This window comes from Prenolepis imparis, unplaced genomic scaffold (genome assembly GCF_030444845.1).
Source record: "Prenolepis imparis isolate NDT839.2.m4 unplaced genomic scaffold, iyPreImpa1.0 SCAF_7, whole genome shotgun sequence".
NCBI classification, from domain to species: domain Eukaryota; kingdom Metazoa; phylum Arthropoda; class Insecta; order Hymenoptera; family Formicidae; genus Prenolepis; species Prenolepis imparis.
Window position 1 is genome coordinate 6,656,430 of NW_028141165.1, and position 17,947 is coordinate 6,674,376.

Here is a 17,947-nt window from a genome sequence, read left to right on the forward strand (position 1 = left end):
ACAAAAGTAATTTCTTATGATTAAATATATAACATCTCATATAAAATAATATTATTTAGTACGCTACTATTGTCTAATAAGAATTTCGGAATAAGTTTAGGAATATTTTTGTAATGGGGAATTATAGAGAAAAGAAAGATAGATTGGCAAGATTGTCTAGAATTTATTGAAAAAACTCTGCTTCACGCAAATTTTGCGAGCTAATTATAAAAAGCATTTTATATGATTTAATTAGACGTAATTATTTTTCGCTTGCTTACAGCAATATGACAGACGCGAAGAGTTTGAAAGAAGCTCTCGAGCAGTATGAGATTCAGGTATATTGATAGTTTATATGAAAAAGGAGAAGTTATTTCGACATATAAATTACATTTATTGTAATACTTTTTCTTTCGCTTATCATTTTTTACTTTTATTTATCATAATTTTTATCTATTTACGTTTACATATTTGTAGCTATCACAAGTAGACACAACACTGTCTACGACACCAACAGGACCTGACAGAGACAATCTGCTTAGCTTAAAGTCTGACATTGAAGAACTCATCTCTTTGACAAAAGAGAGTTTGCAAAATCTAGAAGGAAATAGTACAATAAACAAAAATAGAGATGAAAATTCTGATGACGAAGCAAAAAATTTATTGGATAAAGAATATGCCTTGTTCAAGGTCTGTATTAAGTATTATTACTAATTATTGACAAGATCAATATATTTTATTAATTCTTTCTCATGACAATACAATTATAAATCAGTTAATAGAAAATAATACTATGAAGCATGATTTATTATATGAGGGTTTATTGCAGCATATTTTTATAATTTTCAAGTATATTATTTTATATTTGGTATGTAAATATAAATTATAAAGCAAATATAGAGACAAAAAATGAAGAGAGAAAAAGAGAGCGCTGTGATGCATAATTAAAAATATATTGCTTAAATCTATTAGGCAGAACTGGAAGACTTTTCGGATGACAATGAAAATACGAAACTGGAGAGTGCAACTACCGCAGCTTCCAGTAGTATTGAAGTCAGTATACAACTATTATCTATGTCATAACAATGACACAATTATACGGTGCAAGTTGATCTTGTAGGATGAATTGAAGGAGCTAGAGGGTATGAAATGCAAGGCCCCTTATGGTAGTACCTGGGGTGGTACTGGTTATCATACTGCTATGGTATGTTCTGCTTATAGAAACATTGACGAGACAATTAAAGATATCCATGATATTAAGGTAAATTTGTTATTAATACTATAAATAATAATAATAATTTAGAGTGCATGTTTTTTTTTCTTTTAATTTTTAAACTTGATTGTTATTAATTAGGTTCGAGTTTTCTTTCTCAATCCAACGCACAAAGAAATGATTCCATGCCCATATTTTCTTGATGGCGGTTGCAAGTTTTCTGATGAAAATTGCCATTACTCTCACGGCGAGATTGTGCCATTTTCAAGTCTAAAGGAATACAAGTATTTTCTTTTAATTTACAAAATTTATTATTTATTACTCAATATTTATTCTGACATAACTTATAATTCATATAGGGAACCTAATTTTCAAAATATTAAAATGGGAAGCAGGGTACTAGCTAAACAAAAAAACAATATATGGCATAGATCTGTGATTTTAAAATTACCTGAAAAAGATGGGGACGAGTATAGAATAAAATTTGAAGCAAGTGGCAAAATCATGGAATCTAGTTTACAAAATCTTTCACCTCTTGGTAAGAGTGTCTTGAAGACTAATTATATAATATAATCACATTTTCTCGATGTAATCTACTAATAAAAAATTTTTATTATATTTACAGACGATACAGACTTAGAGATGTCAGATACATCTGATGATAGCGATCATAATAACGATGAGTTTGTCTGTAATTCACCATCATACTCGAATGATCAATTGATTCACAAATCTCTTTTAACATTACAATCCACTGAATCTTTAGGAAATTGGGAGAAACATACACGTGGTATTGGTAGCAAAATAATGGCGCAAATGGGTTATGTAACTGGTACTGGTCTTGGAAAACGGAGTGACGGTAGACTAGAACCTGTTGAAGCTACAGTCTTGCCACCAAGAAAATCATTAGGTTTGTTTAAGTTTTTCAAACTGTCCAATGCAATGTCTAATGCAGGGTTTAATTATTGATTTATTTAATTTTTCAGATCATTGTATGGAATTACGTGAATTTGCCGGTGGTGACAAAGATTTGTTCTCTGCAGAACGTAAAATGCGCAAGCAGCAACACAAATTAGAACAGCAAAGAGAAAGACAATACCAAAGAGAGAAGCAAAAAGAGGACAGAAATGTATTTAATTTTATAAATAAAACATTAGGTGATAAACGTAAGTTGAAAAATAAGAACATGAATGATGCACATTTAAAGAATATAGCATAATGTTTATATCTATTGAATGTAATTATTATATTATTTTAAGCATCATTAATATCTCTTGCAGCCAAAGACGACAACGTGGCTAGTAGTTCACAAAGTAAAGATAAACTTAAGGCAGAATCAAATAGAAACCTAAATGTAGCCAGTTTTCAAGTTGCGGAGACTATAAGTCGTTTAGAGAAGGAATCGTCAAAGCTCAAAGAATCTTTGGCAAGGCATGCTAAGGGTAGTGTACTTTACAATAATATTGTGATGAAGTATGATGAGAAACAAAAGGAGCTTAGTAATTTAAGAGCTTCCGAGAAAAGTATTGTCGCCGAACAAAATCAAAGGAAGAATAAAGCTAAATTAACTATATTTTGATATCTAGATAGCATGAAGGAAATAGACGTCAAACACATGTCTGTATATAAAATGAATCTAAATACAATGTTTCATTAATATTTTTCCATCGGATTTTTCTCGTTACTATCGACACGGTCAAGAGTTTTAAAGTTATTTGAGATATTAAATAGAATTTGATTTTTGCAAAATTTATATCGTATATAAATATGTATAAATTATGTGTATCAAATATGTATATATATATAAAATTATATATATAGATTATATATAATGTGTATATATATATATATATATATTATATTTATAAATATTTATATTTTCTTATATATGAAACTGAAATAGCGATTCAAATTTCGCGCCATTTTAAAAGACGAAAAAAACGAATTGAAAGTAAACTGCTAATTTAAAACAAGAGCTGGAAGTTTTCGAGCTTTGATAAACAATACGAGAATATTTTAATATAAAAAGTAAAACAGAAAAAAAGAATTACAAAATAAACTTTTCATTCGAAAATTGAGTTTTTGACATCTGTGGTTTAGTTGACCAACGTTAAATTTAACTTCACTTCATTCTAACCTTAACGCTGTGAGAAGTGCGGTGATTTAACGACGCAAAACACTAACGATATTATACAAATATACGTTGAAAGATAATACAACGATAATAATGGCAGAAGAAATGTTGTTCAAAGATTTCAGGGCTAGCTTGAGCCTTGAAAAGGATGAAAAAGATCCCACAACATTATCGCAATTATTTGACAATGCTTTCGAGCTGTTTAATAGTATTGATAATGCCGAGGAGCCAACAAATAGTCTAAAAGTACAGGTATGATGATTTTAAAACTTCTTGCAATAAATTAATCGGTCTAAACAATATACCTATGTATACATATATATATATATATATATATATATATTTTAATTAAGTCAAACTCCATGCGAATGTTTTTATCGCAATAAAAACTATAATAACTTTTTGTTTCTTTTTTTTTCTGTTTGTCATAGTCAGACATAAGGCAGACAATGCGTATGTTTGAGGATGCAACAAGACTGGTATCTGTAGTAGATATGTTCAGTGACAATGAAACTTTCGAGGAAGTAGCTACTGAGAATGTCAAGTATTTTTTATTACCGGCTCTATTGGGCAAGCTCATCACCAAAATATGTAACAGTGATGACAGGATGCACCTTGTTAAAGTAGCAGAAATATATTTTGTGGACTTTCTAAAGCGGGTGAAAGCATACGGTCTAACAGATGTCGAAATACCAAAGATTAATGATGAAAAGAAAGAAGCAGGAGATAATCAAAATAAATTAAAGAATGATTCTTCTAGCATGTTGCAGGATATGGTTGGTTTCTTATTATTTCATAACATTGTTACAAATCATATTGCAGATAATATACAATTATAATAATTATCATTGATTATATTTAACATTTAATTATATTTTCACAATTATAATTTAAATATAATAATTGTAATCTAATAATTCTGTTCATTTTCAGGTACTTCGTAGAAATAAAAAATTACAAATATATAAGCAATGGAAAGATTTGGATTCTCGTTTGAATACTCTGAAGAAAAATTTAGACAATCCAAACGTAGATGATGAGATCAAGAGAGAATATTTCGTTACTCTTTTAAAATTATATGCGGTTCAGACAGTAGAAGAGTTGAATTCCTTGGAAATGGAGAAAGAAATTTTGGAAGACATGATGACGGAAGTGGGATCGACACGTACTGTGGCTTCCAAATCGCAGATGGCCCAAAAGCGAAAACCAGCTCCAAAATTACAACCTATTATCATTACGCGTGATGAGGTGCAGAAGAAAATTTTTGGAGCAGGCTATCCAAGTTTACCAGTCTTAACAGTTGAAGAGTTTTACGAACAGAGGGTCAAAGATGGAGAGTAAGCAAATATTATGTCTAATAAACATTCTTTTTAATCGCTTTGCGAATTTGACAAAAAATTAAATAATATATGCGATGTTTTTCCAGCTGGCCTGATCCATCGCAGCATAACAAAAATTCTCAATGTCTGCAAGACAGTGTGAATAAAGGTACAAGCGATGAAGATAGCGAAGCTATCTTGAAGGAGGAGACGGAAGAGAAAGATGATCCCGGACATCTCGAACAAGCGCGTGCAATGGATGAATATAAAGACACACATCGTCGCGGATGGGGTAATCGTGCTAACAGAAGTTAAATTGAGGATAGATTTAACATTGTTATAATGTTCTACATCTTGGTATGTTTTTTTACGTTATAGTCCTCGAATACCTGTAACCTTGTATGAAATCATTTTATTTGATTTATACGAAGTTACAAGTCTATCTTAAGATCCTTCGGCTAGTCTATCCGTTCTATTTCAGGAGGAGGAGGATGTTAATTTTTAAAACAAATAACGTAAACATATACATACATATATACGTGAACCTTGTTCATTAGTATAAACGTGAACAAATCTCTACATTTTTTGTAACAAAATGAACGAGAATTTAATAATCTCCGCGCGGGATCGGTTAAAGTAATTTTCGACAATATCAAAAATATATACATTTGCAGAACTACATATATATATATATTCCGCTTCGTGTATATATATATATATATATATCGTAATTATAAAATTGTAAGATTTTATGTGAAACAGAAACAGGAGTGTTCTTTATCAGTTTGATGTTACAATATACTACAGACTCATCGAAAGACGGGAATAAAAAGCGTTAATTTATTATGTGAATACAACATAAATCCAAAGGGAGAGGTTCTCCGTCCACAGCCACGTCCTAGATTCCTCGAGTGTTCGGAAAATTACGTCGCGGCGACTCGCTCGCCTCGAGAGAATCTCGCATCTTGATTTCGACGTTAATGATTCATGAAGCTGCTGTAATATATGCGCGCGCGTGCAGGTCGCAGTTAAGCATCTGTGAATGGCCGTCCCGATATAAACACAGTATCTTACCGCACAAGGCTATTGCCTTTCTATGTATGCGTTACGTAAACACGCAAAGAAATCCCTCTCTGTGTTTTAATGCTTACAACGTGTGCGTGTGAATCGGTGTGAGATCGACAGTACCGTAAGCTATATATATATATTGCGAATGATAATGGTGCTCGATCAAGGAATGCTCGATAAAGATAAAATCAATAAAAGCGAATGTAATTTTTTTATATGATTATTAGCATTTTTTTTTGCGTAATTATAGTTGTGGATTGGTATTTTCGCGTCAACGAGTGACTGATCGAATTGCATTCCTCGAGCATATTTTTCCTCATCCATATTCAGATTAATTATGTCTCATATTTTTTTAGAGTTTCTTTTTTATCATATTCACTACGAGTTTTTTTAAATCATAATTGTTTATTCTATTTGATTCTCGGAATAAAAATAAAATGTAACGCAATGTAAGACGAAATAACGATAGACGTAATACATAAAGTTGTTAAAATAAGTGAGAAATGATACATTTAATTTTATATATAAGTATATGTATATATAATTTTATAATATATATATTATGTTAATTATATACACACATATATATATATATATAAATATATATATTAATAATTATAATATATATTATATGTATATAATTGTTAATTATAAATATATAATTAATAATTATATAATAATTATTCATGTATATATAATAAATCACGTAGAATATTTTGTACACATATTGTTATTTCGTCAGAAAAATATTTTATTATTAATATTCTGTAAATTTTCAATGCATTGATTTATTATTGGCTGAAAAAAAGGAAATTTCGGGAATGGCACTGAAAAATTCATTCACACCTCTGCGCTAACGACACGGAAGATGGCGTAAACCCTGAAGTTGCCGCGGCGCAGGTGTCACTCGGAAGCGAGCAAAAATGGCGTACATACACACACACATACGCATGCGCGTAATTGTGTATGCGTACGCGCAGCAGGTTGTCGGAGCAGCGCGCTCGTATAACGTATACATTTTTTTTTTCCTCGTTACTATGGTTCGTGCGCGCTTGGAGAGGAAACATGCAGCGGATTAGAGGCGCGTGAGCGTGTCTCGTGAACGAGTGCGCGCACGTAAGATCGCGTCGTATATATTCCCGCCCCCGCCCACCGACGTGATGCTGATGCGTGGTCGCGCGCGGAATACATTATTAGGACTTCTCGGAAGCGGCTAGCCTCGAAAAATTGCACTCGAGTCTCGCGTGAACAGGCGTGATCGGCGGATCTCTCTCTTGGAGCTATTGTGGATTATAAAAGCGTTATCGTCGTTCGCGCGACGAAACGGTTCAGCATCATCGTTTCTCTCTCTCTCTCTCATATCTTCACGTATCATCGGATCTCTCCGTCCTACTCGCTCCCCGTTTAAATCTCCCCGTATCTCGGAATTATGACGATGAGCCTGCATACGTCATTGAGGGTCCCCTGCCGAGGAATTTCGCTCGCGACGCACGAATCCTATTCATGAAAAAAGGCATCAGCAGTGTCAGCAGTAAGTCGACGAATTGGGTTATGTTTCGCGACAATGATAAAAGATGCGTTCGTAAACGGCGTTGTTTTACGTTTTGCCGCGTAAAGTATATTTTATTACATATATGTTATATATATATGAAGTGTGTGTGTGTGTGTGTATGTGTCGCGTGAATGTAGCTGCGTGTTTACATGCGCGTGCAAAGTATTCCTCTTGTTCGAAAGAGAGAGACAGTGCGTTACGAATAAATTACTGACGACTTCGCACTTATCGCATTTTTTACTCGTATATTCGATTATACGTCGAAGAGAAACTGTTCGCTGTTTACGAGCGTGGAAATTCACACCTGTACGATATATATATATGTGCGTATGTGCGACTTTATTCAAGTTTGCTTAGTTCTCGGTTTTGTGGAATGTGATGAGAAACGACGTTCGACTTATTCGAGAAAAATTTCCTGTCGTGAATGATTGTTTGTACTCTTTAACTTTCGAAAAGTGAATGTTCGATAATGTTTCTTTGATGTAAATTATTTATTTTATATTCCTGTTGTTTTCAAAACTTTCAATTTTCACGGTAAAAAGTCACGAATATTTTTCTTCTCTATCCTAAAAAGTGAAATTATGTACATATATAATAATGCTAAAATTATTCGTTAAATCAACAGGAAATAAATAATGAAGATATGAGAAGTTAGAGATATTTATTTTAAAATATTTTTCTTTGTGTGCTTGCAGAATATTGTTTAAAGATTGAATTTTGAGAGATTTATCAAAATTATAGCGTTTGTTTTATGAAAAATTTATTGTTTGATTTAATAATAACTAATATATACATACACACATACATATATATGAAAAAAATTGGATTAATATATATACATATATATATATATATATAATTTTTTATCTATCTTTTAGTATTACTCATAATAGAGATAATTTCATATTCATAATATCATTTACCTTTGTTAATCTTAATATTATCTCTCTGAATCATCCAAGATTAGGGCTAAGAAAGAAAGAAATGAGGTATAAATAGAGCAAACCTTTTGATATGATTAATATAATTTTTTTAGATATCAAAGTGATAATACATCGTCAAGAGTTGTTAAATGATTCTAAAGAGACTTCGGAGTTGAATATACATAAAAAATACAAGAGAAACGGAAACATGGATAGAGGACATGGTGCCACCTACACAGGAGGTGATAATCACCTACTCGAATACTGGGAGGAATATCAGAAAATGATAGAGGAGACAAAAATGTTGGATGATTATTTAGACGAAGAATGCGGTCCACGTAGTTATGATGGTTTGTGTTATTAATAATATATTTAAGTTATTATATATTCAACAATTTGAAAAACTTTAAAAGATAAGAAGTTTTTATAATTTAGAAAGAAATTGTTATATTCTGTAATGTTATCATTATATTTAGAATATTTAGAGTTGATTTTGTGAATATCTGTATATTTTCCTTACAGAAGGAGAAGAGGAAGCTGAATGGTTACGTGCAGCAGGTTTAGGACAATTAACAGAAGCGTGGAAAGCAGGCAGAGAGGTACAACCTGAGGAATTAGGAGCAGCCTTACGTCCTCTGTCGCGAGTTCAGGCAGAAGCTGTGAAACGTCGCGTGAGATCGCTTAATCATACGGTTAAGCAACGTTTCAATCAGCGCCAACGCGTTCGCAAACCTGACATTAGAGATGTCTTTAAAGATGTAGAGGTACGTCAATAAATTGATAAAGAATAAATTGTTAAATATATAAATTACATTTTTATTTTTTTAAATGTATATTTTTTATTTAATATCATATAAATAAATATTTTATCTGTTGAATATATTTATTTAAAGGTATCCAGTACAGGTACACGATCACGTAGCGCTACTCCTGATTCCTTGGATTCAATTCCAAGCGCTACACCAGAAAGTGCATCACCTCCTTCGCCTCCAACAGTCAACGTGATTGAAGATGCACACCAAAAGTATGTTTATTAATGTTTGACATAATTAACATCTCCTTTATATTTTGCTTGCAGTATATCATTTATTTTTTATTGTTTACAGCGCTAGTGTTCCGAGTTTTGTATCCATATTCCATCGAAATGAAGGAAAAGCAACAGTTCGTCGAACACCAAGTGCTCCGCAAACAGTTCTCAACTCTGTACCAGGATCTGCTCCGAACCCTATACCTGTACAAGAGATTTTCCGAAGGACTGGCAACTGGTCGCGAGGGGATGTCGCAAATGATTCTGGTATTACTGCCTTAATATCTGCATTTAATAATTTATAGATAATCAATAGTTTTATTTTGAAATCTAAAATATTATGTATTACACAGAAGGGATTCAACTGACCGGCTACCATAGATTGGGAACGATACATATCAGTAGACCAGTTCAGAGACGTAATAATGATGATCTTAGTGATATAGGAAATGCAGCACACATAGATACTAAGTCGATTAGAAAATTGGCCGTACCAAAGGAATCGACTCTTCGGTAATTTTAAGATAATTGAATAATTGCTTATCTAATCATTCTCCAAACATTTCTTTTAATTGTCATCAATAATATATTATCTTAGACGAAGTGCGGGAAGTCACGCAACAGTAACCCGAAGTCACAGCAGTTTATATGGCTTGACTAGACCGGCGAATGAGAACCTAATAGCTCGTCCATTAAGTCGCACATCGTCGCACGGTCATCTTAGTTTCGAGGAAATGTGCAGAACCAACGAAGCCAAATCTCAATGGTCTTCCGATAATCTTGTAGCTGATGACGATTATGCTCGGCAGGATGTTGAATTATTATCGCAACGCGATCTTACAAGGTTGCAACCTCTATTGTGGCTTGAGCTCACGGCAATTTTCGATAAATATAATATACCGCTCACGAGACGAAAACCCAATAAACGACGGAGAAAAAGTGAGTAATATATCGAACGATTATTCCCTTTTTGTATCATAACTGTCTTATATTACATATCTATATATACTTGTAGCTGGAAATTTGTTTGGCGTTTCTTTATCAACGCTGCTGCTCAGGGACAGTCAATTAACAAGCGAAGAGAATAACATACCATTAGTATTTCAAAAAATTCTTAGCGAACTGACAAAACGTGGAGTGAAAGAAGAAGGTATTCTTCGTGTCGGAGGTCACAAGCAAAAAGTAAGAGAATGTTTAATGGAAAATAATAATTAAAATACTTAATAATTATTATTTATATTAATAATTAAAATGCTTAATAATTATTATTTATATTAATAATTAAAATACTTAATAATTATTATTTAATTATTATTAATTATTCAGGTGGAGATTATTTGTACGGAGCTGGAAACAGACTTTTATTGTAAGCCGAAAGAGATGGACAAATTATTTAAGTGTACTCCATGTCACGATTTATCAGCCGTTTTGAAAAGATTGTTACGCGACTTGCCGCAACCCCTTCTCACTGTCGAGCTGATTGACGCTTTCTATCAAAGTCATGGTTAGTGCAAATTATTTACACGATATCTTGCATACTCACTATAGAACGATTAAAAAAAAAAAATTTCTTACATCTTTTATACAATTTTATACACAGGTGTGAAGAATCTCAATGACTTGGTGTACTCTCTTAATCTTCTGGTGCTATTGCTACCTGTCGAACATCGGTGTACTTTGGAGGCATTGTTGAATTTCTTGAAACTGGTCATCGAAAATCAGGCATCGAACAAAATGTCAATACACAATGTGGCGATGATAGTGGCACCATCGCTATTTCCACCCCGCTACGTTCATCCTCGGGACCGTACCGATCTGACCGCTCAAGTGAACATGGCTGCCATATGTTGTCAGGTAACAGAAGCTCTACTTAATAATGTAGACAAGTTGTGGTATGTACCGACGGAACTTTTAAATCAATTACGGAGACAATCCGAGGTGGAGAGATATCGTAAGTACAAAAAGAAATACTACTGATTAGGCTCAAATACCTTAAAATTATTATCGCATATGCATAACTTCAAATTTTGTTGTACTTTTATAATAAGTTATATAATATATTAACAAATCGAATTTCATAAGAATTACTTAAAGTGATTCTTCAAGGCATTGATATAGCGCGTTGCGCACTTAATATTCTATATAATGATGGCGCCTGTCTGCATATTATGAGATCTGCAGCATTTTGTCTTTACTTTATTAATTATAAGATATTTAGGTTAATTAATGTTACTTTTTAGTGATCTTTTTATAATGCTCTTTTGTTAGTCAAGTATATGATATCATATTTCATTTCATCTTTGGATAACAATTACTATCATATATTACAAACGTTTATTAGAATTTGTACACGTGTATGTGCAAATCTATGTGTTTCGAGGTGCAATAATTTAATAAGAGATTTTTTTCATTCCTTGTTTGATAAATTAAAAATTACATATAATTTATATAGGAACAAATTTCTATACAATGCAAGCTGAGAAATTTTATTTTTGGCAAGATTTTATATTACGACAAATTATTTAATGATTACTATATAAAATATCAACTCGGATATGGCTATGTTCTTGAGTGCTATATAATTATCTAAATTTTTCTATTAATAATATTTATTTATACAATTGGTAATACAGGTAAGATATGCAATAATTATTCAGTTATATTATGTATATTTTTGTATATTAATATATTAATATAAGTATATTAATATATTAATATACAATTAGTATATTAATATAATACACGAAATTGCAATTTCTCAGATTCTATTATATTACAGCTTGTATCAAGTTTTTAAATTTGTTATATTGTTAATTATAATCTATGGAACCTCATTAGAATGATTATAATTTTGTCGATTGTTAGTTTTTCATTCAAACGGTATCTCTTTAATTCTATGAAGTTTCAAGTCTATGCAAAGATATAACAAAATCAACTATCAGGTAATGTCTCAATTTATCATTATTAAATTCATTTATTATATTTTCATAAAAAATATAGAATGGTATTTATTATTCTAATTTTATACCACTGTGTCTTACTCAATGATGTCAATAACATATGTGCCTATAAATCTTATACCCAATTGGGAAAGACGGAAATCCAGTATATTATAAGGCGACGCTTATGTAAGATTTCTAATGATGTGTCTAATATTGTGACATATCATTTTCACAGGAATAATTATATTTACCATTCGATATGCCATACTATCATAAGACTTTGTATATACCATTTCGTAAGTTGTTATATATTTGCGTTAATAAAGTGCCAAAGAAAACAAAAGCTCTGGTTTCCAATGTGCGTCTGAGTGAGTGGAATATGGACAAAATAGTATGGTGAAGATATACATATATTTGTATATTATTAAGGAATGCATTTTTGAAGAACTATTACATATGTCTTAAGAGTTTTCAAAAGCTTTATCCCTTGCAGTGGTGGTATGGAGTGTATTGGTCGAATCTGCAAAATAAAAATGTTGAAATGTATGAAATTATATTTCAGATCTATATAATCTAGGATGGAGTGAGCAAAAGAGAATCTACATTTATTATCATTATCCTTCGACTATTTTTTTTCGATTTTAAACCTTGATCCTTTGAATCTTCATTTTCAGATGAATCCTGCATATAATTTAGAGAAAATTAGCAGTCATAACTATGTCAATATAATTATTATTTTTAAAAAATGCGTATGAAGTTCTTTCTCATGTGTATATATATTGACACCTGTTGTTTTTGTGAATTTATATTCTGATTATTATCAATCCGTTTGAGGCAATATTCTGTTGTGTGTATTGTAGTGCTATTGTTTGTATTCTTTTCAGAAGGCACATTGATAAGATCAGTTTCTCTCGTTGGACCTAAAATTGCAAGATATCAACACTAGAAAACAAATTGTTCTGAAATTTATTATTCCATTAATGTTTAATATTATAAATTTTCTTACATTTTAGTGTCTTCGTCTTGAAACCTGCGAAAAAGATAAATAATTATTTCTATCCGAATAAGAAACTGTCGATTAAAGTTTCGTGTATAACATTGTTGTGAATAATTTTAATGTGTAACGTGTTAAATTAATTTAAAAGCGAAAGTATGTCCCCCCCCCCCCCTCCCCAATCTCACTCACTACGAAGTTCATTAATGATCATATCAAATTCCGTCATATTGAATAGGTAAAGATTTTTACGACGATCGAAGCCGATGGAGGCCAGAGTGAGTAAAAGCTCCCAGTCGTCTTCTAAAAAGAATCCGATCGCAACGATACGATTGCCAGTGGTCTTCATGCGAACAAGAATTTCTAAATAGCGGGATATGTGCTTCACATCTATGATAATGACTGTCGAGGTAAATATAAATAAATAAAAAAAACAAGTAAACATTATTATATTAGTTAAATCAATCTATCAATATCACGATTCTTCTTCTTTTATGCACCGACAATTGCTTATGCAAAATACTAGAATCCATTTGGCGACGGTCGCCCACCGCATTAAATTTATTTGCGATGGTATTAATTGTGTATAATGTGCAAGTGTCAGTTTGATTGAACGGCAATTAAACTGGCAGATTCGCACAGTTCATTCTCATTTTGAGATCATAATTAATTCTAAAATATGATTAAAACGATGATGCACATGTTAGATAACTCATGATTTATAAGAAAAATATCGTTTTTTTATTTATACGATATAATAACTGATACAACATGTATTGATAAATATAATTATAATATAATATTAATATAATATTATTACATTAATATATAATTTATATATTAATATAATAATATTAAAATAATATTATAATATAATATACTGATATTTACGGAAAGAGATATTTAGAATTTGTTCTGTAAAACGCAATGATAATGATTGCATTCTTTCATTCGCATGATCTAGAATGAAATAATAATCGGCGCTGCTTTGTAGATTATAAACCAACGATCTTACCATACGTTTCGTATAATCTCTCGAAATTGCAAGATATTTTCAATCTTACAATTTGTTGAATAATTTGTTAATTGTTAAATTATTAAAATTAATTAATTTTTTAGACAATTTAATTTAATTATTTTTTAATTATACTGTTAAAATTATTATATTAAATATAATAATAATTTTAATGCGCCACACACAACATGGATGGAACACCGTGAAAAACTGGCTCGAGGTTTCGCTTTGTCTAATTTTTGAGCAATTTTTAGAATTAAAAAAATAAAATATTAATTAAATTAATTTTGTTTAATTAATTTTTTATTTTTTAATTCTAAAAATTGCTCGAAAATTACCGAGACAAAACAGAACTTTGAGCCAATTTTTCACGATGTTCCATTCCATGTTGGCGCATTAAAATTATTATTGTATTTAATATAATATAATAATTTTGAATATAATTTTTTAAGTCGAATTATATATATAATTATGTCAATAGTATACCTTTAGGATGATCGCCCATCGCTTCGACGATCAAATTAGTGATGTTTATGTCATTTATATGAGCAAGCACGCTATCCCGTTTGTTACAAAACGCGTTGCTCTCCTGCCAGGTCTTCTCAGTCGGATAAATAACGTAGATGCTGTCGTCGTACGTGAATTTAATCGGTTTGTTCAGCCAATCACTAGTTTCGTCTTTCGGATCTAAATTAAATGTCAAAGAGACACAGGAATACGCTATTTTTTTTAAAAGACACGATTATCTGCTACGGAAAATTTTCACGAATAAACGTGACTTGCCTTCAACGACTTATTATACGTGTTTGGCTTATCGTCGCGATAAACGGTATAAACGCCGTTTGTTATACAAGGTTTAAGAAATATGTGGGTCGTTATTTCAGGAGCGTATTCTATTCGTCGAAATGAGCAAAAAAGTTTATACAAACTGATGTCCAAAAATGATTTTTAATCGGCCCATTCGTCCTGCCAAGACGCTTGACAAGTGTTGCTTATAGAAAATTTTTGGAAAACAACTTTGCCCATTTTGCTCAAGAATAAATTATTTTGAGACATGAGAATTATTTTCTACCCCGTTTTGTATTATCGAAAATAAAATAATGTTATTTTTATAATTATCTTAAGTTTCAACCCAAACACTGACTGTAATGTAAAAACGACGCATTTTTGGACATACGTTTTTATATGGAATTTTTGCTCATTTTGATGAGTAGAATACACACCCTATATTTTTGTTACACCCTACGTAGTATATAAATGTACATTTTTCACATATGAAGTCGCGCTTGCGATCGCATCGCGTCTCGACGAAACTCGGTTTATTGTCCATGTGTCGATCAAAGAGCAGGCATCCGTCGTTCTTTTCGGATCTTCCGGATTGCCACGGCGGATATCCGTTCTCGTCCATCGCGGATTCCAAGCTCGTATCTGTGGACATCCATGTCCATTGCCCATAGATATAATGCGCTCTGATCCAGACAGTCTCAAAGTCTTTCGAAAAAAAATGAGATTTTAATTGATCATTAATTTTTTTAATATATAGGTATAGAATTGCGCTTATATATTTTACAAGTCAAAAAATGCTGACCATAAAACCTCAATTCGCGAAAATATATTTAAATCGCACAATTTACGCGATTTTTATTTTGCTATCTACTCTATGACTCTAAAAACATTTTACATCTTAAGAAATATACAAGAAAGAGATTGCGAATGTGTAAAATTATATCAAAATATAAAAAAAAATATTCAGACAGTAAATTTAACATTAGAATATAATTAAAATATATATAAATATTAATATTAAATCTTTTTACCTGGTCGTCCCTTTGTCATTTAGTATTAGCGAGAATTTCAATGACATCAGAATTGTTTAGGACCGCTAATCTGGCACCTAATAAACGGCAATATATCGCGGCCTCTTCCCAGGTAAATTGATAGAAAGTATAGGTGTGTTGTTGTATCTGCACCCACTTGGAAGGTATGGGTTTCCCGACTTTCTCTTCGGCTCCTGTCGACAGAGATCGAAAGATTTTAATCGAAAAACAATAAGGCTTTGACAATGTCAATATAAAAGATGAAAAAGTTAATAAGAGCCCTCCAATCGCAGAACAGTGAAAAAAATCCGAAATAATTTTAGATATTATTTATTGCTATAAATATCTAATTATAGCAAAATATATATAATATAGATTTATAGCAATAAATAAAATTGTAATAGAATTTTAAAATATAACCATAATAAAATTAAATATAATTTTATCTTTTATATTGTGAAATATTTTCCGAATTACGTTATTTTCCGAAACGGAGGATACATTTTTGAGATAAAATAGGAGAAGAAGAACTTGTGTTACTCTTTTCGCAGATAAATGGTTGTTGTAGACGATAGTCCAAGTCGATGAAATTAGGATGAGAATGTGCGCGATGATCTATCGCCAGACAGTCTTCATCGGTCGCGATAGTTTTCTGGTCCAAGACGGATAATCATCTACATTTGATTGTACAGTATCTCACTGTTTTTCCGTGATCCAAAACGCGATCGTATATCCAGGATCATGTCTTGCCCAGACGTCGTCCACCGAGCCACAAATCTTTCTCGATTTCTGGTTTTGAATAATCGCGCATAATTTAATAGAGACGATATATATATATTTTTTTTTTTGACAAGACAAAATGTTGCACTAAATATAAAATTGTATCCCAGTAAAATCAGCTGATTTTACCGAGATCCAATTTTGTATAGAATTAGTGCGAGGGTTTTTTTGACATAGTTCCGTTTAAATAATAGGATGTTTTGTGTGTAATATGGAATCATACCTATGCTAGAGTCCGCTATCGACTCGGCAACTCTTGTGGCTTTTTCCATGGTATCTAAAATGGCAAGTTTTGCATTGTAATAGCTACAGAGCATTTGCGCTTCGTCCCAAGTCACTTGTTAAAAGAAAAAAAAATACTGCGTTTTGTTTAAATCGTAATATTCGACCATCGGTTGAAGCTCGCCTTTACCTTCGAAATAATTATTTGCTTAAAAAGGTAGTTTACAGTTGTTAACAAGATTATATTATATCTAAAAATAACTAAGAATGTGTGTGTTGAATAATTAGTTTTTTTTAGTTTTATTGCAATACATAGAATGTTTATCAAATATTGTCATAGTATTTCAACTAGCATCTATAAATATAACATCATATTGTTATCTTGTGAAATATTATTTGAGAAGAAAGAAAAATTAAAAACTTTAATTTCTTACTTGTTTCTTATACCTGATACTGTTTGTATTGCATTTCCATCGTGGATGTGACTAGAATTTATCGTACATTTATTTTACATATGTATTAAAAATAATTGAATCGCAGGAAATTAATTTATATATATATACACATGTTCTAATGTTAAATTTAATGTCTGAATATTTTTTGTATATCTTGATATTTTTGCAGCAATACTCACTCGCATTTATCGCTATCGCTACGGCAGCGGCGATGATAAATAAAGTGAACATTATTAAAGTTCTCGAATTATTACGTCATGAATTTTTATTATCTATTCGAGAAACAATTTGTCCATCACACCCAACTCCGATAGTCGAATTTTGATCCACGCAGAAAGTTTAAGTCCTCCTTTTTCATGCGCACAACGCGCATATTTCTGACTTTGCCTTCGCCTTTGCATTCCAAAGACGATTGTGTAAAATTTTTACGTCGGGAAAACGCGTGTATTTGACGTTAATTTACAAAGCAGCGATGATTCATATAGCGATTTAAAATCGTTCCAAAGG

The 17,947-nt window shown here is 31.5% G+C and overlaps 3 protein-coding genes and 1 pseudogene across 10 annotated transcripts; 3 read left to right on the forward strand and 1 right to left on the reverse strand.

Moving 5' to 3' along the window:
- Nucleotides 1-166: 166 nt before the first annotated feature.
- Nucleotides 167-2,840, forward strand: LOC145938849 (zinc finger CCCH-type with G patch domain-containing protein). Its single transcript, XM_083042658.1, has 9 exons — nucleotides 167-317; nucleotides 457-669; nucleotides 952-1,032; nucleotides 1,100-1,240; nucleotides 1,334-1,476; nucleotides 1,552-1,730; nucleotides 1,818-2,102; nucleotides 2,179-2,358; nucleotides 2,473-2,840. The coding sequence occupies exons 1-9, from the start codon at nucleotides 267-269 to the stop codon at nucleotides 2,769-2,771; spliced, it is 1,572 nt and encodes a 523-aa protein (XP_082898784.1). The 5' UTR covers nucleotides 167-266; the 3' UTR covers nucleotides 2,772-2,840.
- A 297-nt stretch (nucleotides 2,841-3,137) lies between these two features.
- On the forward strand, nucleotides 3,138-6,206 carry Tap42 (immunoglobulin binding protein Tap42). Of its 4 annotated transcripts, none has more exons than XM_083042368.1 (5): nucleotides 3,138-3,578; nucleotides 3,758-4,102; nucleotides 4,260-4,663; nucleotides 4,753-5,002; nucleotides 5,127-6,203. In XM_083042368.1, the coding sequence occupies exons 1-4, from the start codon at nucleotides 3,420-3,422 to the stop codon at nucleotides 4,958-4,960; spliced, it is 1,116 nt and encodes a 371-aa protein (XP_082898494.1). In that variant the 5' UTR covers nucleotides 3,138-3,419; the 3' UTR covers nucleotides 4,961-5,002; nucleotides 5,127-6,203. The 4 variants fall into 4 exon arrangements, with proteins under 4 accessions (XP_082898494.1, XP_082898495.1, XP_082898493.1 ...); XM_083042369.1 differs by having other exon boundaries at nucleotides 5,130-6,203; XM_083042367.1 differs by having other exon boundaries at nucleotides 4,753-6,204.
- Nucleotides 6,207-6,442: 236 nt separating this feature from the next.
- Conu (Rho GTPase-activating protein conundrum) lies at nucleotides 6,443-12,106 on the forward strand. Of its 4 annotated transcripts, none has more exons than XM_083042619.1 (10): nucleotides 6,443-7,244; nucleotides 8,302-8,538; nucleotides 8,711-8,952; nucleotides 9,082-9,212; nucleotides 9,295-9,482; nucleotides 9,569-9,728; nucleotides 9,814-10,154; nucleotides 10,231-10,397; nucleotides 10,542-10,719; nucleotides 10,816-12,106. In XM_083042619.1, exons 1-10 carry the CDS (start codon nucleotides 7,217-7,219, stop codon nucleotides 11,190-11,192), a joined length of 2,049 nt encoding a protein of 682 aa, XP_082898745.1. In that variant the 5' UTR covers nucleotides 6,443-7,216; the 3' UTR covers nucleotides 11,193-12,106. The 4 variants fall into 4 exon arrangements, with proteins under 4 accessions (XP_082898745.1, XP_082898747.1, XP_082898746.1 ...); XM_083042621.1 differs by lacking the exon at nucleotides 6,443-7,244 and adding an exon at nucleotides 7,306-7,324; XM_083042620.1 differs by lacking the exon at nucleotides 6,443-7,244 and adding an exon at nucleotides 7,377-7,592.
- A 432-nt stretch (nucleotides 12,107-12,538) lies between these two features.
- Nucleotides 12,539-17,671, reverse strand: LOC145938185 (C-type mannose receptor 2-like; annotated as a pseudogene). Its single transcript, XR_014425687.1, has 10 exons — nucleotides 17,620-17,671; nucleotides 16,987-17,175; nucleotides 16,524-16,772; nucleotides 15,984-16,177; nucleotides 15,430-15,657; nucleotides 14,653-14,853; nucleotides 13,164-13,187; nucleotides 12,944-13,077; nucleotides 12,761-12,838; nucleotides 12,539-12,677 (listed from the first exon to the last, which is right to left on the reverse strand). The product of XR_014425687.1 is annotated as a C-type mannose receptor 2-like (transcript).
- Between the last annotated feature and the right edge of the window lie 276 nt (nucleotides 17,672-17,947).